We start from the raw sequence: 22959 nt of genomic DNA, 5'->3' as shown, positions 1-22959 counted from the left end.
CAAGCAAATGGTTGCATCCACTCTCCTGTTTAGATTTTGACATTGCAGGATAGGCTTCATTTTAGTTGTAGCAGAGATGCTTAATCAGGTAAAATCAATCGTTAATCATCCCGAGCAGCAGAGAGTGGAGGCAGGGGCAAAGCCTAGCCAGAATGGAGGTAATAATCTACAACTGGGGGGAATGAGGATACCGAATGAAAACGCTGAGCTCTTGAAAAGAAGCCGAGCCACAAGACAGATCTCCAATTTTCTCAGTTTCATGCCCTCACGGTGCTTTTCTGACTTGACTTTCTGGAACAGCAAGTCTCTCGCTTGAGTTTCCTTTCCCCTCTTCTAATCAACGCAAAAAGTGCTATTATTTCAAAATGCAGCTATAAGATGGAAGGTAAGTAAATATCTGGGCTGAGGCTTGATCCACCAGGTTTGCTGGACCCAAATTCTGAGCTTTCCTGGGGACTTGGAGAAGAAACCGCCAATTCTAGCTCCTCAAAAACCTTTCCTTTACTCCAAGGGGCCGATAACGTGCAGGCAAGGCCTCCGTTCTTTTTGGGAAATCCTCCAAATCTCCCCATTCGATTGAACTTTTCAAACCTCGGTGGTCGTCACCTGAACCTCACATGAAAAACTCTAAATGGTGGGAGGGCCTTCTCTGTGGGTGCTCCGGCATTATGGAACCAACTGCCGGTTGAGCTCCGGACGGCATCAGACCTCCGATCCTTCCGTCGCGGGTTGAAGACCCATTTATTTGAACTAGCGGGTCTGGCCTGATGGGGGTATATGGGTTTTTATAGGCTTGTTTTATCATTCTTGTTTTAACTTGGGCATTGATTTGTTTTTTAATTTTTGTATTGTTATTTATATATGCCCTGTGAACCGCCCTGAGTCCCCTAGGGAGAAGGGCGGTATAGAAATCTCAATAAATTAAATTAAATTAAATTAAATACACCTTCACACCTGCCTGGATAGTTGTTTCACCAGAATAGTGGTCTCCGCTGTTGGGATGCTAGGCAAAGGGAAGATGGAGTGGGGAAATCAATTTTCTGTCTCTGATTGAGGGTGCATGGACGGCAGAGACCACATCCGCTTGCAGACTTAATACGTGTGTGAACATCTGGATTCAAAGGCGTGGTGGGATCTCAGAACTTGCATGCACAACCCAGCATGTTTCAGCAGGGGTCTCTTGCGTGGCGGTTTAACAGGTGGCCAATAGGCTATTCTCGATGTGCCCCGAATGGCATTCACCTTTAGAATCTGGACTTCCACAACGAAGTTGGAGAAGCCAGAAAACCAGAAGGGGTTATAGGGCTTCAGATAAGAATCAGATCAGGTGTAATTAAAAGGCTGCGAGAAGAAGTCGAAAGCAGACGTCGTGGGACCTCATGCTCTGAAGAGCCCCACGGGGTCTGGAATCAGCTGGCAGAGATGGGAGATGGAGGGAGGGTGGCTTGGCCCGCTGGGTTTTCAGGGATCAGCTCTTTCAAAAGAGCTGATCCCTGAAAACCCAGCGGGCCAAGCCACCCTCCCTCCATCTCTGCCAGCCGATTCCACACACAAGCTCCTTCCGGAGACCACGCCTTCTGCCTACACCCTCTGTGGCAAGACTCACCGTTGCTTTCCCGGGTTATATAAACCACCTGCAGCCAACCTGGGGAATGTCAGGTGTGCGAGTCCAGGCAGAGCAGAAGAGAGAGAGGGGGAAATGTTCAAGCATCAGACGAAGGATGCTCAAGGGGATCTTCCACAGATGCCAAGCAAAGGTAAGAAGTCATCCCTTCTCGTCCCCTGAATTCTCCCCCAATGACGCCTGTCCCCAGCCTTCCTTAAAGGACCCACGTCGCCCTTACACCCCACAATCTTCAGAACAAACAGGAGTTGGGAGGGACCTTGGAGGTCTTCCAGTCCAGCCTCCTGCTTGAGCAGACGACCCTCTACCGTTCCAGACGGATGGTTGTCCAATCTCTTCTTAAAAACCTCCCGTCATGGAGCCCCAAAATTTCTGGAGGCAAACCGTTCCTCTGATTAGTTGATCTGGGGATAATAAAATAACATAATACCAGAGTTAAAAGGGACCTCAGTGGTCTTCTAGTCCAACCCCCCGCCGCCCCTTGCTCAAATGGCTGTGCAATCTCTTCTTTAAAAAAACTCCGGTGTTGGAGTACCCACAACTTCTGTACATATGCATTCTGCCTAAACTCAGGACAGCAACCTTTTCGACAGGGACGAAGCCCTAATTCTTCGATCTCCAATTATTGCCATTCCTCAATCACTTTGACTTTGGGAGACGATGCTCCCCCCTCCGATTTCCCATTCTTGCCACCCTCCGCTTCCTGCCTTCTTAACCTGCAATGCAACCAAACTTCTCTTTTCCTATTTCACGTGTTTTTATCGGGCTCCTTAGCCAAAGAAGCTTCCAGCAATCGATATTTGCGCAGGCCAAAGGCTTACAATCTACCAAAGGAGAGATGAGCTTAAGTCTAGCATGGCACGCAAGGAAAAGCCACCGGGAGGGAGAAGGAAAAACACAGGGTTTGTTATTTCTTAGTTACAGATCTGTTTAAAATGTTCTTTCTCGTAAGTAGGAGGGAAGCAAATTCCCAACAATGAATTTGTTTCAAGCTAACGAGGAGGGCCAGGCTGGGTTACGAGAGGAGAACAAGGGGAGCTTGCCATGGGTCCCCCTTTCTGAAATGTATTTTTGTCAATAGTCGTGAGGCAAATTATTTGGCTGCTTCCTGATTGGTGTGTCTTATATCCTGTCCTAGAAATGTCATTGATGAAGAGTAGTATGGAAATTGGTGGCTTATTTTCCTCCTATTAATTAGCACCTGAAAGGAAGGGGGTGTGGAAAGAAGGAAGACATGCATTATTGGAGCTGATGAATGGTACTGACAGCCCTGTCAAAAATATAGCCGCCTTACGTAAGACTTGACCGCCAACGCAGTCCGGCTTCTTCCTTTCAGCATTCGAGCAGAGTGTGTTTGCCACAGCAGCAGCAGCAGCCGAGAAGGAGTATCATGCACGCAATCAGAGACATGAGTTTCCACAGCAGAACAATTAATTCACAGGCAGGGATGAGCAATGAATTAGATAATGGGCTTATCAAAATAAATGGGGGAAACGAAACAGCCAAATCAAGAGATAATGAGCTGCCATTTTGTTTCTGCCAAGCCTTTAATTTAATGTGGTGATGAGTCGCTACCTTTGCCCTCCTTAAGGTGCTTGACTCACAGGAAGTCCTCCCCTGGCTGGGCCTGTGCAGCCTTACCAGGAAGATCCGATGGGAAATTCAGACAGATAAGGCGATCCCACCGTATGGTGAAGCTCCATTAACAGAATCTTGCAGGTCTGAAAGTACCAATCTTCATAGCCTGAGAATTTGGGGAGGGTCCCTTTTGAGACTCTTGCTTCATCCATTATGCAGCCGGAGGCTATGCCGTCTCTTATCCGGCTGTTCCCCAGGCACCATCTCTTCCCCACATACCAGCGGACGGTCAACTGCAGGGAAGTTCAGCCACGCCAGGGGGCAGTAGGACGATCCTTTGGCTCAAGAATATGTCCAGTTTCTTCTGATTGGTCCCCTCAGGGGTGTCCTTCTCTCTCCTGATGCCAAGTTGCTCAACTATTCTTCTTTCTTCCTAAAGAAGGAGGAGGAGGTGAAGGATGTGGCTGTCAGGGTCCCGGATATCCAACACCCTTGGATGCCATGAATGGTAAGTATGAGAGAGCCTCTTTCCTTCTGGATGCCCGGGCAGGGCAGGGCAGCTGAGGTTGGGACTAGACAGAGCTCCAGAGATGAAGGATGGGTTCACACTGCATATTAAACTGCTCATTTGGACCGTGGCATGTGGAACAAGCTCAACATGGGTGATGAGCCATTTGGTGAGGGACAACCGATCTGGTATTGGGACTCTTGACCAACCATCCATGCGCTCCCATCCCACAGATCCAGGAAGTGACTCAGAGTACCACGGATTGGCCACTACCGCTCAATGCGCTCAGCCTGGCCCGATGCAAATAACAGAACCACAGAATCACATGTAGTCCAAACCCCTGCTCAGGCAGGAAACCCTACCCCATTTCAGACAAATGGCTGTCCAGTCTCTTCTTAAAAAGTTCTACTGTTGGAGCACCCACAACTTCTGGAGGCAGGTTGTTCCATGGGTTAGTTGTTCTAACTGTCAGGAAAAATCCAACAGCTATTTCTGCACAGGTCACTCAGCTCGGTTTGCCTGAAGCTAGTTAGGATTTTGTATTAGGGCAGGTCCTTGGAAAGCCTTCTATTCTGATTCACTCTCTGGCATGGGTTAATCCGGTAACCAAGCTTAACAGGGTGCAGGAATGCAAGTCTAGCAAAGCGCGGCTCAGATAGAAGCATTTTAAGATTCAGAGGCAGGATCCTAAAATGTGGGGTTTTCTTCCCCTTAGGCCCTCGGGAGAAGCTGATCTACGTGCCTTGCATCTTAACTGGGACTGGGGTCCAGAAGCCCGATTATCTCGCCACGGTGGACGTGGATCCTGAATCTTCCAATTACTGCCAAGTACGAGATTGCTTAGTTCTTTGGGATGATGTTGCGAACGCTTGTTCAGCTTCCTTTTCCTTGGGCTTCTCTTTAACACAACTCTTGCTTGGTGGCTGGGCTAGACGTGGAGTAAGGCTGCATCAAACTCATCAGGCTAAACTGTGGTTAGTTTTAACCAGTTTATTGAATAAGCCAATGGGTCCTGGGTTCCACGGCACACTAATCCAGAACAAACCAATTGTGGTGCAGCACAGCGTTCCTAGTGAACTTTGGCAGCTTCTTAAAGAGAAGCTAAGGGTGGCGAACATCCTTTAAAGCTGGCTCAGGAATTCTGGGAGTTGAAGTCCACAAGTCATAAAAGGGCCATTATCCCCCACTTTAAAGGTGGAAGCAAGAAGGTTTATGCCCTCCTTGGTAGGCACAGATGTGAGGAGAACGGAAGGCTAGTCATTTCAGGCCGAGGCCTCGAATCCTCTTCCCTGAACTTCTCGACTTTGGTTGGAAGAGAAGCTGTTGCTTTAGAATGCGTAACCATCACCGCAACCATGATACGCCAGTTTGCAGAGCTAAAACAGGCCTCTGTTTATGAAAGTGCAAAAAGACAGACTAACATTTACCCAACATGTTCAGACACATTGTCAGTTTCTAAAACACTTTTTGCTAATTACTAGAATCCTGACATCGAGACCTGGGAATAATTAAGTTAAATAAATTAAGGGAAGTCCTTTGTTCTAAGCCCAGCAGAGCTCAGCAGCTTTCGGCTTCTGGACTGGCTCACGACGTTCTGTTCGTCTGTCTCCTGATTCTCCCGAGGCGGATCTGCTTTTTTCAGAGTTTTGTGTCAGCAGAGTCATAGCCTAGATCCACGCAGCACTCTAACTGGATGCAGCTGAGGCTGGAACCCTCATGTCAGACCTTTAGAAAGCCTGAAGGCCAGAGAGGACCACTAGCTAGTACCGCAGACGCCCATGCTGCAATGCTGCAATAGAAGCAGCGATGCTCGGATGCTGGCTCTGGCCTCCAGACATGCAGGGAGGGCCCTTCCTTGTCCCAAAGGGTGTCAGCAGCTCCCGATGCCCAGGCTTGGAATGGTGGAGCGCTGTTGCGCAGAGGGCGCGTGAGAGATTGGGAGGGGAAGGACCAGGCTGCATGTTTTAAGGGAAGGAGGGAGAAAGCTGCTTTCTGCCAGCTACAGCCCGCACCCAAAGCCAAAGGGATCTTCCACCCAGCAGAAACAGACCTTTCTGCTAACAAAATTCTATTCTGCAAGCGGCGTCCGGCGTCCAAAGATGCACACAAATCACAAAACCTTTGGAATCCGACAGAAACGCACAACTCCAGGCCAAGAGGTAAATAGCGTGTTTAATTTTTGCCACCAGGTTATTCACCGGCTGCAAATGCCGTATATTGACGATGAGCTTCACCACTTTGGCTGGAACGCTTGCAGCAGCTGCTTCGGAGACACCAGCAAGAAACGCAACCGGCTGATCTTTCCCTGCCTCAACTCTTCGCGGATTTATATTGTGGATACCGGGACTGACCCCCAGGCTCCCTCCCTGTTTAAAGTAGGGCCCCCCAAACGCACACCCCAAGAGGGCGCAGTCCAGGGAAATGGGTTGCAAAGGGCTCTCAAAGGACCTAGGAGTGGGTTAAAGCCCAAGGGATTTTATCCTGAGCATACAGTCACCGTCACTCATCCCTTGACCTGGCCTCTGTAAGAGATTTAAGCCAAAATCCCTTCCCACAGTCCTTGACCAATCTCTCCTCTTCTCTTCCCCAACTCTGGCAGGTGATTGAGCCCAGAGAAGTCTTCTGTAAAACCAACCTGGCTACATTACACACCTCACACTGTCTGGGCAGCGGAGAAGTCATGATCAGCTCCATTGGGGATCCATACGGCAATGGAAAAGGTACCGCCGGGCAGATTTGTCTTCCAAAAAGGGGGTCCAGATTGAGGTGCTGTAAGAGCAGGTGTGACTCGGAAGATGTTGGGAGGGAAACCTTTCGCAGGAACTCCTCCGAAAAGCTGAAATTTGAGTCCTGGGCTCTCTTCCAGGCTGCTGCCATCTCTCGGGCCTCTCCGAGTGGGGCAAACGCCTTCCAGCCCACCCTTCCTGGCAGTCACCCACACCTGCCATATGAATTAATTTGCATTCTGCCCGCACACCCCAAATCGCAGGCGGATTTGTTCTTCTGGATGCGGAAACGTGGGAAGTGAAGGGCACCTGGAACCGCCCCGGGGACGAGGCTCCACAAGGATACGACTTCTGGTATCAACCCAGGCATAACGTCTTAATCAGCACGGAATGGGGTGTCCCCAAATACTTTGTGAATGGGTTCAACCCTGAAGATCTGAAGAAAGGTGAGATGACAGAAGACTGCATCAGCTTAAAGCCCATCGGGACCCAAAATGTGGGGGGAGGGAGCTGGATTCCAACTTAAAGAAGGCTCCAAGATATCTTGAAGGAAGTTGGCGCCGAGGGGGCGTTGGTGGCCATCTAGCCCAACCCTCTCGTACAGCTTTTCCCCAAGAGGTGGCAGCTCAGTTTCTGCTTGGAGGCCTCCAGCATGAGAAAGCCCATCGTCTGTCCCCAAGACGACTTGTGGACTTCAACTCCCATGCTGGCTGAGGAATTCTGGGAGTTGAAGTCCACAAGTCAGAAAGTGGCCAAGGTTAGGGTCCCTTGGTCTAAGGAACTGCTTAGCGAAAGCCTCCATATCCCTCTAGCGGGAAGCATTCCTACTGGCCAGGAGATGTTGAAGCCGTTCTTCTCCTTCCCCCTGCAGAGCGCTATGGACGCCGCCTGAACGTGTGGGACTGGACCACCCACTGCCTTGTCCAGTCCATCGATGTGGGCGAAGATTCTGCCCCGCTGGAGATCCGCTTCCTGCACAACCCAGACGCCGCGCACGGCTTTGTGGGCTGCACCTTAGAGAGCTCCATACACCATTTTTTCAAGAAAGAGGTGAAAAAAACCCAAACCAATTCCTTTCTCCTTTCCCCCCTCTTTCCATCCGAAACGACTGGCGACCGAGGCTTCAGCTTAGAATAAAATACAGAACAATTGGTTAAAGTGCACCATTGCCAAGAAAACATTATGCTATAATTAGTCTACTATTATCACGATAAGGAAATCTTTACAAACGGGAACCTGAACGTAGAACTGCCTTATTACGCTTCACCTCGTTTCTATCTGTGGTAGAGAAACCACTATAGTTTTTGCCGAAGAACACAGCCGAAAGGTCCGGATGCCTGGCAAGAGATTGGAAAGAATTACGACAGAACTGGGATGAAATTCAGTAAACCGTAGAAATATTTCAAATCTCACTGAGAGCAGGTCTTCAAATTAGAAGGCAGATATGGGTAGGAAGTGAAGGAGAGGCTGCAATTTAGTTTACATGGGAGACCTTCGCAGGACCCAACCACCAGCCTCGTGTGTCTATTGCAGGACGGGTCGTGGACGGCGGAGAAGGTCATCCAGATTCCGAACAAGGAGGTCACCGGGTGGTACTTCCCTGAAATGCCATGTAAGTAAACAAAGTCCTCATGCTTACGTCTCAGCCCTATAGCTTTGGAGTTCGCACCTTCTGTTCCCAACACCTTCTGTTCCGAATCTTTGGAGAATGGGCCGAGTACCCCAGGAACTGAGAGAGATCCACATATTTTGGAGAAGGACGATTCGTGAAAAACTGTCTGTGCCGGGATACTCAGCTAATCGAATTCTCTTCCTGACTTTATTCCTGGGCACCACCTCTTCCCTCCAGCATTCCTCACGGACTTCCTCATTTCACTGGATGACCGCTTCATCTACCTGAGCAACTGGCTTCACGGCGACGTCCGACAGTACGACATCACCGACCCCCACTGCCCTCGGCTGACGGGCCAGGTAAGCCTTCTCCCGCCCAAAGGCCCGGAAATCACGGTTCCTCTCTTAGGATCTTTGCAGGCGCTGCTTCTTTCCACCCTTGGAACCAGGATGTTGGGTTAAGCAGAAAGCTCACCCAGGTCTCCTTTATTAGCACCTGGCAGAAAAACACCCACTTCCAAGTAGCGCACTCTGGGCAGAGGAAGGTGGCAGCTTGGGGGAGGGCAGACTGTCCTTCGGTCTGAGCTGACCCTCCCTGTGGGCCCCGCAGGTGTTTGTCGGAGGCAACATCTACAAAGGCGGGGTGGTGACTGTGATTAGGGACGAAGAGCTCGACTGCCAACCAGATCCGTTCATGCTCCAGGTGAGCCTCCCTTTTCTCAGAAGGGTTCCGGGTTCGAGACGCGTACGGGAAACAGGCTGGGCATAACTGTCAGTGGACAGCGTGGATTCTTCCTCCCTTCTCGGTGGGACACCTTGAAATGCTTTCCTATGGCAAAGGAGAGTAAAGAGCCACATGTTCCCCTTTATGGACCACCTACGTTTCTTGACCACTCCTCGCTTTTTTTCACCTCAGGGGAAGAGGGTCTACGGGGGACCCCAAATGCTCCAGCTCAGCTTGGACGGAAAAAGGCTTTATGTCACCACCAGTTTCTACACACCGTGGGACAAGCAATTTTACCCACAACTGGTCAGGTGAGGCCATCTTGACAGCTTCTTGACAGATGAAGAAAATTCAGAGCAAAGTTGCCCCAAGGAGGGGGGCCCATTGTTCTCCTTCTTCTTGTGTCACACCTCAGATCACCTCTGTGCCTATTTTTACGCCTCCCTCGCTCAGATACCCTTTTCTACCCCTGAATTCTTCTTCCTTTGCAGGGAGGGGTCAGTCATGCTCCAAATCGATGTGGACACCGAGAACGGGGGCCTCTGTGTGAACCCAGACTTCCTGGTGGATTTCGGGAAGGAGCCGTGGGGTCCCGCTCGTACGCATGAAATACGTTACCCGGGAGGAGACTGCACCTCGGACATCTGGGTCTGAGACCCTCCTCCCAGCCCACCGTATGCTAAGCTGGCCTTCAGGGGTCAGGAAGTGTGGCAGGGAGCAACTCAAAACCACAGTGTTGTTTGTAGCTTAATCCCGTTGCACCCATTCCCACATTTTCACTTAATCGGTGTGCTAAGTCAAGAAATAAGCTTGCTTGCTCTTCCTTCAGTCGACGCTCGGTACAGAGCTAAGGGACCCACTGGTTTCTTCGTTGCTTTTCTCTCCTCGCAAGCGAGCTCAGCTCCATTCAGAAGTTCCTCTGGATTCCATCGCCCAGGTGCAAAACTGCAGCCGGGGTTTATGCCGTTCAAAGCACTACAGATTTTTGCAAGTCAGCCTTCTGATACAATGCTTGCAAATTGGTGGGGAGCCAATTAAAGCCCTTCTGGCAGTTCTAGAAGGAAGCGAACAGAGGAATTAAAATTGTCATTGTAATAAAAAGTTTTCCTGCTAGTACAGACTCTTGGGAATAACCTTTATTTCAAGCAGAGAGTGCTAACAGGTTGACCTCTGTGGCTGTCAGACAGGAACCGAGTTCAAATCTCCTACCTGCAAACTCGTAGCTAGTATTGTGTGTAAATTCACAGCCGTCGCCTAAAAAATTTGCTGCAGTGCTTCGAGAGGGATCTATAGTCGTCACAGCTTTGCAGAAGAGCGTCTGCACACTTCATCCACAACTGTGCGGAAAGCTGGATGGGAATCAAATCAAGGTCTCGAACACCAGCAAGTGAGGTTAGAACGATCCATCTGATCTGGATGTTATTAACCACGTGGATCTGTAGCAGGCCATCCCTGGTTCCATTATGCAATCCAACCTCTGGATAGGTTGCAATTTAGGTAGGAGCCTCTCATTAGGACCTGTATTGATGCTATTCAAAAAACACCTGTAAATATCTTCACTGTTGGAGTCTTTCTAATTTCCTCTGTCGCTGCTCCTAAGAAGGCATTTGACCCAGCAAATGCCTGGAAATCTCGTCCTTCAATATTTGTGGCTTATCTCCACCATATCATCCTCCAGGTATATGGAAAGTAGGGCTCCCATTATAACCCAGTCCTACCCATAAGCCATCTTCAGGAATTCCAGCCCCCATAACAGCCTTCCGTCGGGCAAAAATTGCCACCCTGAACCGTTCAGACCTGAATAGGGGATGCTTAAATACAGAGATAGAATGTTTAAAAAGGAGTGTTTGCATTACACCCAAGCATTTTTATTTTTCTTGACTGGTCACCGTCAATAGGTAATTATCTCCGTCTTCACCTCCCACGTTTCTTTCTAATCTCACAACTGACTTATCACATAATCCACAATTTAGCAGCCGGTGCCATAGGTCTGGTGAGGTGAGATGAAGTCTTTAACTTACATTGTTGTGATCCTTCATGTCTATCCTGGCTCCTGAGGATTGCGGGGAAAAGTCTTTGTGTGTTTTTCTCGCAATGTATTTTGAATGCCTCTGAAGGACCAATGCCGACTTCTTCCTGGGGCTGAGAGAGAAGGACTGGCTCAAGTCACCCAGCCTGGATTTTGAGCCTAAAACAGGGTTAAAATTTACGGCTTCCTGTGGTCTAATCCAGCCCCTTTAACCATTATACCAAACTGGCTATCCATCCGTGACTTAGGCCAGGGGTCTCCAAACTTGGCAACTTTAAGACTTGTGGACTTCAATTCCCAGAATACCTCAGCAAAGCTGGCTGAGGAGTTCTGGGAGTTGAAGTCCACAAATCTTAAAGTTGCCACGTTTGGAGATCCCTGACAGGCTGTTAATTAATTTTAGCTGCAGGAGAGGCATTTTCACGGAGCTATCTGTGATCAGCCAATGGATCACAGATCATAGATCATAGCTGGTTCTCTGCTGGCTCTCCTGGTTACCCAGATTTTGACAAACCTCTTCTAGAAAGAACTCTTCTATAGCCAAGGCTGTTCTTGATATGTGCCAGAAGGCAGAGAAGGAACAAATGCAAACAGCCCAATAAGAGGGAGACAAATGATGAAATACATCAATCTGTTCCACCCACGAGGATATTAATAGCCGGGGGAGGAATTACGTGGAGACTGTTTTCCCTCTTTGTGCACATTACATTTCTATCGTGTCTGTTCTGAAAACGAATGCGCTTGAGTAAGTCCAGCTCAGCTGCACTCAGCTTAGGTTCACGGCTGTCAGAGTAGGTTGGTAAGAACACGCATCTCAACCGCAGAAACTGAGGCAAAACATGAAAGGTCTTTGCTCCAACAGAAGCTCAAACTGGTCAATCCGTCAGGGAACCAAGTTCGGCTTAAGTTTCTCATGGAAAAATCCTGAGCATCGGGGACCCCCAGAAGTGGACTTTAACTCTGGCCGTTTAACCTGATGCAGAGAACCTCACTGAGGTTTTGCTTCTGGGCGCCTGGTCTTCCACTCCTATCCTGAAGGCTTATAAATTAGCGAGAGTCCTAGTGTCTTTTTAACACTCGCTCTTAGAAGGCTTATCAGGCAGACAACAGAGTCTTAAATTGCTTTTTCCTTGGGATACTACTACTTCTTGCTTACTCCTGCGCGTAGGTGAGGGGTACCCTGTTCTGCCACAAGGGGGCACTCGCACACCGTGCCCAAGCAAAGCCATCACTGTTGTGGGACAGCCCTAATCCAGGATTTTAAGCATCCCTAACAAACAGCCACGGGCCGTCACCACCAGCCATCAGAAGTCACACCTTCAGTCACAACGTTAAGGGAAGGTGGCAAAGAAGGAGAAAGGGCCGTTTCTTGTGCAGTTTGTGAGTCGGTCCAGTTTGATAGCAGAATGCCAAGGGCTACTAAGGCCTCCTCTCTCCGTGTTGACATTTTCATTTTAAGCAGCTTCGTTGATAAACGAGTCAAACGAAAGCAAAATAAGCAGTCATTTCCCTCTGAACCCTGAGTATGAAGCTGGTTTGCTTTCAGCTCCAGTAGCCTAACAAGCCTACATTTGATAAAGCGAGGGCACTTTGGAATGCACGAGGCCGCCTTTTGCGTGATCGTGCCCAACCATCGTTACCCAATTGGGCTGCCTCCACGGAACTTGAATCAAACTTCGAACGGTCCAAGTCCGTAGAACGTGAGGGTTGGAAAAGGGGCCTTGGAGATCGTCTAAACTGACCCTCTCGTCTGGTGTGGGAATGGAGATGGATCAGGGTGTGGGGGGGGGGGTCCCATAAATGTGGGAGGCTACAGCTCCTTTTTCTATCAAACCCAACAAACGGAAGAGAGGGCAGGTGGGTAAGACCTCAACGAAAAGGAGGAACTTGTCAAACTCTATCTAAGAAGGCAGAGCTGAAAGAAAGAGTTTGAAAGAGGCAAGATGGGAGGTTGAGACCCACTGGATCACTTCTCTAATACCATCCTGCCAGAGTCATCAAGGGCTCTACCGAACGGCTGGCACTCAGCAACGGGAAGAGCTTAGCAGGCGTAATTCAGAGAAGGAAAGTCCGTCCTAACCAGAATAATGCTAGTAAACTACAACAAAGAGACCAAAATGAAAAGTGCTGAGCTGCTGAAAAGCAGATCCCCAATTTTCCCCTTTTTAGGTCCTCGTGCTGCTTTTCCAGCTTCGTTGCCAGAACGGCAGATCTCTTAATTCTCTTTCCTTCCCCTCTCCCCACAGTGCACAAACTGGGATCATTTCAAAAGGCCAGGGTAAGGTTCAAGTTACCACTACTGGAAATAAAAGTTACCCAGGTTAGGACACAGCTGACGAGGCTTGCTGGACCCACCTTATGAGGCACGGAGCTTTCTTGCAATTTGAAAAAGACGCTGACGTCAGTTGCAATTCTAGCTTCTCGAGACTGCAAAAAAACCAAGAAGCAAGGATGCTTCTTGGATTTATTTTATTTTTTATTTTAATTCCATTTATATCCCGCCCTTCTCCGAAGACTCAGGGCGGCTTACAAGCTTAGCAGTAGCCTTCATTCTATGTATATGCCTGCTTATTAGGGCTTTCACACACACCCCCAAGCGGCATTATTACAAAGTCAGCTGAGAAGCGAAATGTCTTTAAAAAAAAAAAAGCAAGTAAGGTTGTCTTTTGAAAAAGCACCTTTGGTGCAAACCAACCCAAAAACCTTTGATTTACCCCGAGGGGCAGATGACGTGCAGGCAGGCCTCCATTCCTTTTCGCAAAGCCCTCAGATCATGAAACCCTCCCCAAATTTTGTAGCTTCTCTTTCTGACAGCATTCCCTCTCAAGCGAGCTATTCTCAATGCGTGCCAAACTACATTTACCCTGTGAATCTGGTTATTCATATCTGAGTCAGAAAACCTCCAAAAACGGAAGAGGTGATGGGGGTTCAGATAAGCTGCTCTGAGAATGCAGTCAAAAGCGTGAGGAGAATGGGATGAAACAAAAGAATTAGGGCCCCAAAGGACGCGGAGCGAGGCTCCGTCTGCTCCCACGGGATATATATATAAACCGGCTGCAAGGAAGCTGGAAAATCTCAGGTGTGCAAGCAGAGGCAGAGCAAGAGAGAGACAGAAATGATCAAACAACGAACAAAAGAAGAAGTTTCCGAAGAAGCCAAGTCAATCCGTCTCGTGCATTGGAGGCACCCGACTTTTTCCCCAAAGCCGCCAGTCCGCAACCTTTTTTTAAAACACCCACATCCCCTTCCCCACCTCCCGCTGTACAGAAGCTAAATCTCTTCTCTCTTTTTGAAGACGTAGAAGAATGTTGCTATCCAACACCCTTGGATGCCATGAAAGGTAAGAAGGGGGTGGTACCCTCCCATTCCGGAGAGCAGGGCAGGGCAGGGGATGTCGGGTCCAGCCACAGAGGTGAGGAATGGGCTCAAACTTCATTTTAAGCCACCTCGTTGTGGTGTGTGGAAGAAGCTCAACAAATAAGTTGAGCCATTTGGCGTGGGACGACTGATCTGGTATTGGAATCCCTTGACCGACGGATTAGCCCACAGCCACAATACCCTAAGAGCAGGGGTTGAACACCAGTTGTAGCTCAGACAGAACTCTTTGAAGGTTCAGGCCCAGAAGCCTAAAATGTGGATATCTTCCCTAGGGCCTCAGGAGAAGCTGATGTACGTGCTTTGCGTCTTAACCAGGACAGGAACCCAGAAGCCGGATTATCTTGCCACGGTGGATGTGGATCCCAAATCTCCCACTTATTGCCAAGTAGGAGGATACTTAGTTCTTTGGGCTGGTGCTGTGAATGCTTGTTCAGTTTCCTTCCCATTGGGCCTCTAATACCTTGCATTGCAGCTGCAAGTCGAGGAACATTTATACTAACACGTTAAGATACATTCTCAGTTTCCAAAATACTTGGAAACCTGGGAAAAATTAAGTTAAATCAAATTAAGGGAGTCCTTTGTTCTAAGCTCAGCAGCTCCCAGCATCTGGACTGTTTCCAGCCATTCTGTTCCTCGGTGCCTAATGAGTGTCTTCAGGCGGATCTGCCATCTTCACATTTTTGTGTCAGCAGAGTTGTGGTCAGTTACGCCTAGCGCAGACACCTTAACTAGGTGCAGCTGAGGCAGGGACCGTCCTGGCAGAGCTGCGGGAAGCCTAAAGAATCATTAGCTGGCACTGTAGCCTCCTGCGCTACGATGCAACGGGCTTGCTCACAATGCACGAAATAAGCGGGCGATGCTCAGACGCCAGCTGTTGCGTTCACACACGGGAGAACTTGGGAAGGGAAGAAAAAGACTTGTTGCAGGGATGCCTGTTCTGTCGGTGAGATTCTGCTTGCCAGTTGGAAGTGGAAGGAACATGCATTCACCGGCTGCAAATGCCGTTCATTAATGATGAGCTTCACTTCATGGGCTGGAACACTTGCAGATGTGGGTTGAGATAACTTGTTCTGAGGATGCAATCAAAAGCGTGTGAGGAGAAAGAGATGAAACAGACCTGTTAATAGGGCCTCTCTTTCTGAGCAGCCCCAAAGGGTGTGGAATCAGCTGGCTAGGCTTCTCTGATATGGGATGAAGGGAGAGAGCCTCTGGGTTTTCAGGGATCAGCAATTTTGGCGTGCACCCTCCGGGAATGCAACAAGGTTTGGTCAGGTCTCCTGGGTTATATAAACCGGATGCAGGCAGGCTGGAGAATCTCAGGCTGGAGAATCTCAGGCATGCAAGCCGCGGCAGTGCTAAAGAGAGAGAAGGAAATGCACAAGCAACGAGCAAGAGATGGGGAGAAGGCACCTGCAAAGATGCCAAGCAAAGGTTGGGAATCGATCTGGCTTTGTTCCCCAATGGCACCTGTCTCCTTCAAACACCTGCGTCTTCTTTCTCCCTCGGGCTGCCAAAAGCTAAATCTCTCTGTCTCTCTCTCTCTCTCTTTCCTTTTTCAGAGGGAGAAGTATGTTGCTATCCGGGCCCTGGGTATCCAACGCCTTTGGATGCCATGAGAGGTAAGAAGGGGGGATCCGATCCTCTCCCGGAGAGCAGAGCAGGGAAGTGGGTGTTGAGTCCAGGCAGAGCTGCGCAGGTGAGGCGTGGGCTCACACTTCATATTAAGCCGCCTCGATTGAAGCATGAAGGGTGGAGCAAGCTTAACGAAGTCGTCGGGCGTAAGACTTCCGATCCGGTATCGAGATCCTGGAACAAAGATTCAATCCATAGCACAAGTTAATCCAGTAACCAACTTTAACAGGATGGGCAAATGTAAAAGTTGTAGCTCAAACAAAACCGTTTTAAGGTTCAAGTCCGAGATCCTAAAATGTGGATTTATCTTTTTTTCCCTCCAGGACCGCGAGAGAGGCTGATCTATGTGACTTGCGTCTTAACTGAGTCAGGGACCCAGATGCCAGATTATCTTGCCACAGTGGATGTTGATCCTAAATCTCCCACTTTTTGCCAAGTATGACAGCACTTACTTCTTTGGGAACATGGGAACGCTTGTCCGGCTTCCTCTTCCTCGTTTAATACCTGGCGTTCCAGTTCAGGGTCTGTGGATGGGGGCGGAAGATATAAAGTTGCTTTGTAATGCTCCAAATGGATGTAAAACCTGAGAGATGTTTCAGAAGTACACGGGGGGGGGGGGCTGAACTCAGAGGCAGCCTTAGCAAACGAAGGAGATCGCTTACAGACTGAAACCAGAGGTGTTGGAATTGAAGTAATTTAGGGAAATAGTCAGTTCGCTTAATGGCTGCTTCACTCACTGACCGGGTTCCCGGCTGCAATTGTTGCCCTAAGTGGAGGGCAATCTGCGCTATTTACAACACGCTCAGAGATATTTTCAATTTCTAAGACACTTTTTACTAAAGACTAGAATAATAAAATCAAGCTGGGAACAATTAAGTTAAATCAAATTAAGGGAGTCCTTGGTTCCAAGCTCAGCAGCTCCCGGCATCTGGACTGTTTCCAGCCGTTCTGTTCCTCGGTGCCTAATGAGTGTCTTCAGGCGGATCTGCCATCTTCACATTGTTGCATCAGCAGAGTCGTGGTCAGTTACGCCTAGCGCAGACACCTTAACTAGGTGCAGCTGAGGCAGGAACCGTCCTGGCAGAGCTGCGGGAAGCCTAAAGCTTGCTCACAATGCACGAAATAAGCGGGCGATGCTCAGACGCCAGCTGTTACGTTCACACACGCGAGAACTTGGGAAGGGAAGAAAGACTTGTTGCAGGGATGCCCGTTCTGTCGGTGAGATTCTGCTTGCCAGTTGGAAGTGGAAGGAACATGCGTTCTGCCACACGATCTTCCACCAAGCAGAAGACTTACTAGCAAAAATTCCACTCCGCGTTTGCATCCAAAAACATATGCAGATCACAAACTCTTGGGAATCGCACGGAGAAGCCCAACTCCAGGCAAGGAGATAAATAATGCTTGTTTAATCTCTGCCACCCCAATCTTCCCCCACCAGGTTATTCACCGGCTGCAAATGCCCTTCATTAATGATCAGCTTCACTGTTCGGGCTGGAACACTGGAAGTAGCTCCTTTGGAGACCCCACCAAGAAGCGCAACCGGCTGGTCCTTCCGTCTTTCAGCTCTTCGCGGATTTATGTTGTGGACACGGGGACTGACCCCCAAGCTCCCTGCCTGTTTAAGGTAGGCCCCCCACTGACAGAGGGTGCAAGTCAGGGAATTGGGCTGGAAGGGGTTCCCCAAAGGCCCCTGTGATGTGGGCGGGGGGGCTTTAAAGCTGTACACCACCATTACCGACCCCCTGACCTGGCCCCGACCTCTTAACGTCCATTTTCACAGGGGTCTTGGCGTTTTTAGACAAAAGCATTTTGCAGAAGTGAGAAGAAGGAAAACAAAATTGCAATGTAAGAGTTTTTATTACCCCGACAGGTGATTGAACCTAGGGAGGTCTTCTGTAAAACCAACCTGGCTACATTGCGCACCGCACACTTTATGCCCCCCGGAGATGTCGTGATCGCCGCTCTAGGGGACCTCTATGGCAACGGAAAAGGTACCACTGGGCAGAGTCCTTTTCCTTTCGGCCAACCCTTCCCGGCAGTCACCTGCACCTGTCTGAGTTAATTTGCATTCCCCCCTCCCCCGCACACCCCAATCGCAGGAGCATTTGTTGTTGTGGATGCGGAAACTTGGGAAGTGAAGGGCACCTGGAACCACCCCGGGGATGCCGCTGCCAAAGGCTGCGACTTCTGGTTCCAACCCAGGCAAAACGTCCTAGTCAGCACTGAAGCAGGAGACCCCAAATTTTTATTTAATGGCTTCAACCCTGAAGATCTGAAGAAAGGTGAGGTGCCAAAACTATGCCAACTTCTGGCACGTTGGAATTCAAAACCCAGCAGGTCTGCCCTCCAATGTAAGGAGGGAGCCGGGACTCTTTGGGGAAATGGGACGCTTGCCCACCCTAACCCTAACCCTTCCCCAAGAGCTGGCAGCTCAGCTTCTGCTTGGAGGCCTCCGACAGGAGAAAGCCCCCAGCCTTCCAAGGCCCCCAACCTTTTGGGCACCAGGGACCGCTTCTGCGGGGAGAGGGTTTTCCGCGGACCGGAGGGGGCCTGGTTTCACGTACCACCTGCATCCCCACGGATGGGGCTTTGCTTGTTTGGGTGGCCCGGTTTCTGGGCTGCTGCGGCCCGGTGCCAGTCCATGGGCCGGGGGTCGGGGGGACCCCTGTTCTGAGCAACTGCTTAGCGAAACCCTCTGCCTCCCCCTGGGCGCTTTCTAGCAGGAAGCATTCCTACTCACCAGAAGAAATGAAGCCGATTCTTCTCTTTTCCTCCGCAGACCGCTATGGGCGCTCCCTGAATGTGTGGGACCTGACCACCCACTGCCTTGTCCAGTCCATTGACCTGGGGGAGGATTCTGCCCCCCTGCATGTTCGCTTCTTGCACAACCCAGATTCCCCACATGGCTTTGTGGGCTGCGCCCTTGACGGCGCTTTGCATCACATTTTCAGAAAGCAGGTGAAAACGCGTAGGATTTCTTTCTCCTTTCCGTGAGAAAGAGCCGGCATCCGAGGCTTCAGCTTAGAATAAATTACAGAGTTAATGGATAAAATGCAGCGGTTAAAACAACCCAATATACTACAGGTAGTTCTCGACTTATGGCCAAAATTGGGACAGGAACTTCCATTGCTAAGTGAAAGGGAGTCACATCTGATGTTTAGCAGCTTTTTGCCATGGCTGTTAAGTGAATCACGTGGGTCATTAAGGAAATCCAGCTTCCCCCGTTGACTTAGCTTCTCAAAAGACCTCTGGGGAGGTCGCGAATGAGGACCACGTGACACCACAAGTATCCTAAATCCACGCCAAGTGCTGAATTTCGACCACCTGACCAGGGGAACAGAGGTCATAGTTCACTTTTTTCAGAACCATCGTAACTTCAAATGGCTGTAAGCTGAGGACTACCTGTAATTCGTCTTCTGTGATCATGACGATATGGAAGTCCTCAGCAACAGGAACCTGAATGTTGAATCGCAGAGTCAGAAGAAGATTTGGGGACAAAGGGGGTCACCCTGAGGGAGTGGGCCACCCAGCTCCATCGGTTCATCTTCTTTTTATGGCAGAGAAACCGTGTTAACTTCTCCTGAGGAGAAAGGGGGCTGAAAGAGAATGGAGAGAGTGCCAAGGACCCCCCAGGAGCTGAAAGAGTGGAACTCAGAAGCTACAGGAGTATTTCAAATCTCTTTGAAAGGCTTCAGATCAGGAGGCAGACACAACAGGAAGCGGAAGGGCTGGTGCGAACGTGTTGGAAGGGAGACCTTTCCACGTCCCAACCAGCCTTGTGTGTCCCTTGCAGGATGGGTCGTGGGCCTCGGAGAAGGTAATCCAGATCCCAAAGAAGGTGGTCACTGGCTGGTACCAACCTGAAATGGCATGTGAGTAAATAAAGTTCAGGGGGGCTTTTGTCCTGGCGCTTAGGTCTCCATCCTCCACCTTTGTATTGTGCTGGAGTTCACACCCTCTGGGAAGGATTTTCAGCATCTTTGGAGAACGGGCTGAGTGCCTCGTGGCCGAGAGATCGGCACATTTTGGGGAAACACCGAGACGTCCAAATCTTTCCATGCCACGGAATTAAACCTGACCTTATTTCTCGGCACCTTCTGCTCTCCAGCGTTCCTCGCAGCCATTGTCATTTCGCTGGATGACCATTTCCTGTACCTGAGCAACTGGTACCACGGCGACGTCCGACAGTACGACATCTCCGACCCCCACTGCCCTCGGCTGACGGGCCAGGTGAGCCCCCTCCCGCCCAAAGGCCCTGCAACCGTGAGGAAGGCCCGGGGTCGTCTTCTTCCACCGTCAGAACCAGGATGTTGGGTTAAGCAGACCTTGGGTTAACCCAGGCCCCATTTACCGGCAACTGCTGGGAGAACCTCCACATTCAGACGGGGTCCACCTTCAAATACCGTGGTCTGGGCAGAGAGAAAGGGCAGCTTGGGGAAGGGCAGACTGTCCTTCGGCCTGAGCTGACCCTCCCTTTGGGACCTGCAGGTGTTTGTCGGAGGCAGCATCCAGAAAGGCGGGGTGGTGACTGTGATTGAGGACGAAGAGCTCGAATGCCAACCAGATCCGTTCATGCTCCAGGTGAGCCTCCCTTTTCTCAGAAGGGTTCCGGGTTCGAGACGCGTACGGGAAACTTGCTGGGCATAACTGTCAATGGACAGCGTGGATTCTCGGTGGGACACCTTGAAATGCCCCAAATGAGTCTCCTGAGGCAGACTGAAACTAAGCAGCCACATGTTCCCCTTTATGGACCACCTACGTTTCTGGACCACTCCTCGCTTTTTTTCACCTCAGGGGAGGAGAGTCCACGGGGGACCCCAAATGCTCCAGCTCAGCTTGGACGGAAAAAGGCTTTATGTCACCAACAGCCTCTGCACAGTGTGGGACAAGCAATTTTACCCACAACTGGTCAGGTACGGGGTCTTTGGTCTTAATATTCATACCAAGTTTGCAAATTTTGCTCTCCTCCTTCTCCTCTTCCACTTTGTATTACATGCCAAACCTATCCCTACTTTTTGTTACTTTGTCGTTAGTTCTCCATTTACACCGGAATTTCATTTGTTCTCCTTTCTAGAGTTCCCTAATGAGCTGTTCTAACTTTATGGAAGCCCTCTTTTCTACCCCTGAATTCTTCTTCCTTTGCAGGGACGGGTCAGTCATGCTCCAGATTGATGTGGACACCGAGAGAGGGGGCCTCTGTGTGAACCCAGACTTCCTGGTGGATTTCGGGAAGGAGCCGTATGGTCCCGCTCGTGCATATGAAATGCGTTACCCGGGAGGAGACTGCACCTCGGAGATCTGGACCTGAGACCCTCCTCCCAGCCCACCCTATGCTAAGCTAGCCTTCAGGGGGCAGGAAGTGTGGCAGGGAGCAACTCAAAACCAGAATGTTGGCTTGTAGTTTAATCCCACTGCACAGATTTCCGTGTTCGAAGAGGATGCAAAGAAATTAAAATTGTCATTGTAATAAAAGATTTTCTTATTAATACAGAGTCTCGGAGCTAACTTTTATTTGAAGATGAGAATTCAGCAGAGGGAGGGAGAAAGCCATTTATATTGGGAGGGGGCACAACTTTGGCAGGGGGCTTCTTTTGAAACACACGCTAGGCACTGACATTTCTATGGTGTCAGCTCTCAAAAAAATACATGGTTGTCTACCTACTACACCACAGGTCTGCAACCCGTGGCTCCCGGTTCTCTGCCATGTGCAGTCCAAAAAAAAAAGTGGGACTAAAAAAGTTCAACCAATCAATTCAAATATACAGGGTAGGTGTACATCTCGCCTTTGCTCCACTTTTCAGTCAAACCCTGTTCTGCATATGCGCGCATGTACGCGCATGCGCACACATGTTTTGAGGCTCCCAGTTTTTCCTTTTGTGAGGGAACCCGGTTCCGAGTGGCTCTTTCACTGTTTCAGGTTGCTGACCCCTGTACTACACGCTAGAGAGAGGGAGAGGGAGAGGGAGAGGGAGAGGGAGAGGGAGAGGGAGAGAGAGAGAGAGAGAGAGAGAGAGAGAGAGAGAGATTACCCTCAACAGCCGGGGGGGGCGCTCTCAACCCCTCCCATCCCAGACTAAAACAGAGCCTCCTCTAACCCTTCCCCTCCCCAGCTGGTCGCGGAGGAGGGCGAATTGCCAGAGCATCCTAGCCCAGGTGGACACCAAGAATCACGGAGAGTTACTAAGTCCATGAAGGCCAACTTGACTGACACAGGCCAGAAGCTGCCCAACTTGTCTTAATGTTGTGACAAAACATGTCAAGGCGTCTAATTGTATTAAACTCATGGTTCTACGAAACTGCACTTTGTCTGGGGTTTTCGTCTCCCGTGATATTATTTGACTGAGGGATGCAGCAACACTTGACGTGGTAGGGCCTTTCCTGCCTTTATATTCACTGGGTGTCGGCTAAACGATCTACAATGCAATTATAATGTAGTGAAATAGGATAACACCTATGAAAAGCACCGCCAGGAGAAAAACGATGGCAATTAAAGGAATTGTTTTTTATTATGTATCGCCCTGTTCACCGCCCTGAGTCCTTCGGGAGAAGGGCGGTATACAAATTAAATTATTAAATTAAATTAAATTCCAAACACACTGTCAAGGAATGAACCCTTGGCAGTGTGTTCTTGGAATCCATCGATGTTCAAGTTTCATAACACTCACTATCACAGGGAAGAAACGTGGTAAAAACAACTCTTTCACATCCTCTCCTCTCAGAGGAGGCTCTGCAATGTTATGAACCAAACGTCGACACCAAGAAAGGCAGCTTAAAAGGATGAAAATTTCCACACCCTCCTCCCAGCTGCAAGGCTACCTTTGATATTGGGATCTAAGAGATTCCCTACTTTGACTGCATCAGGGCATCCCAAACGTGACTTTAACTCGGTGCAAGAGAAGCCCTGAACCACACTGAACTTTTGATTCTTTCTGCATCTTGGCACCTACTCAAAGCTTACAAACTAACCAACAGTGAGAGTCGTAGGGTGTTTTTAAGAATCACTGCAGATAGTGTAGCATGCAAACAAGAAAAAGTTTAGAGTTGCTTTTTCCTTGAGATGCTACTTCTTTCTTGCCTGGTGTGTGTGTGGCGTGCCCTGTTTGGCCACAAAGGGACACGTGAAGCCTGCACCTCAGCACAGTCCTCATC

General features: G+C 49.6%; 2 protein-coding genes across 2 annotated transcripts; both read left to right on the top strand.

Moving 5' to 3' along the window:
• Positions 1-1699: 1699 nt before the first annotated feature.
• LOC310647516 (methanethiol oxidase-like) lies at positions 1700-9721 on the top strand (the record flags this gene model as incomplete). Its single annotated transcript, XM_083374833.1, has 12 exons — positions 1700-1757; positions 3642-3710; positions 4426-4538; positions 5900-6085; positions 6310-6430; positions 6700-6882; positions 7308-7486; positions 7970-8048; positions 8286-8407; positions 8658-8750; positions 8964-9082; positions 9263-9721. 12 exons carry the CDS (start codon positions 1700-1702, stop codon positions 9423-9425), a joined length of 1485 nt encoding a protein of 494 aa, XP_083230959.1. The 3' UTR covers positions 9426-9721.
• Positions 9722-15980: 6259 nt separating this feature from the next.
• LOC310647473 (methanethiol oxidase-like) lies at positions 15981-21244 on the top strand. Its single transcript, XM_083374786.1, has 10 exons — positions 15981-16246; positions 17249-17434; positions 17681-17801; positions 17910-18092; positions 18590-18768; positions 19604-19682; positions 19919-20040; positions 20299-20391; positions 20605-20723; positions 20956-21244. The coding sequence occupies exons 1-10, from the start codon at positions 16106-16108 to the stop codon at positions 21116-21118; spliced, it is 1386 nt and encodes a 461-aa protein (XP_083230912.1). The 5' UTR covers positions 15981-16105; the 3' UTR covers positions 21119-21244.
• The last annotated feature ends 1715 nt before the right edge of the window (positions 21245-22959 follow it).

Source organism: Vipera ursinii, assembly GCF_947247035.1.
Source record: "Vipera ursinii genome assembly, chromosome: 15".
Taxonomy (NCBI): Eukaryota; Metazoa; Chordata; class Lepidosauria; order Squamata; family Viperidae; genus Vipera; species Vipera ursinii.
Note: the sequence above shows the minus strand (reverse complement) of the source record. Positions and strands in the feature narration are given on the sequence as shown.

What these genes read in the sequence shown, in the direction of transcription:
- LOC310647473 (XM_083374786.1), top strand. Translation starts at nt 16,106, where the DNA reads ATGTGGATTTATCTTTTTTTCCCTCCAGGACCGCGAGAGAGGCTGATC. An exon ending in GTACCAACCTGAAATGGCAT is followed by an intron (nt 19,683 to 19,918) that starts GTGAGTAAATAA and finishes TCTGCTCTCCAG; the next exon opens with CGTTCCTCGCAGCCATTGTC. An exon ending in CAGATCCGTTCATGCTCCAG is followed by an intron (nt 20,392 to 20,604) that starts GTGAGCCTCCCT and finishes TTTTCACCTCAG; the next exon opens with GGGAGGAGAGTCCACGGGGG.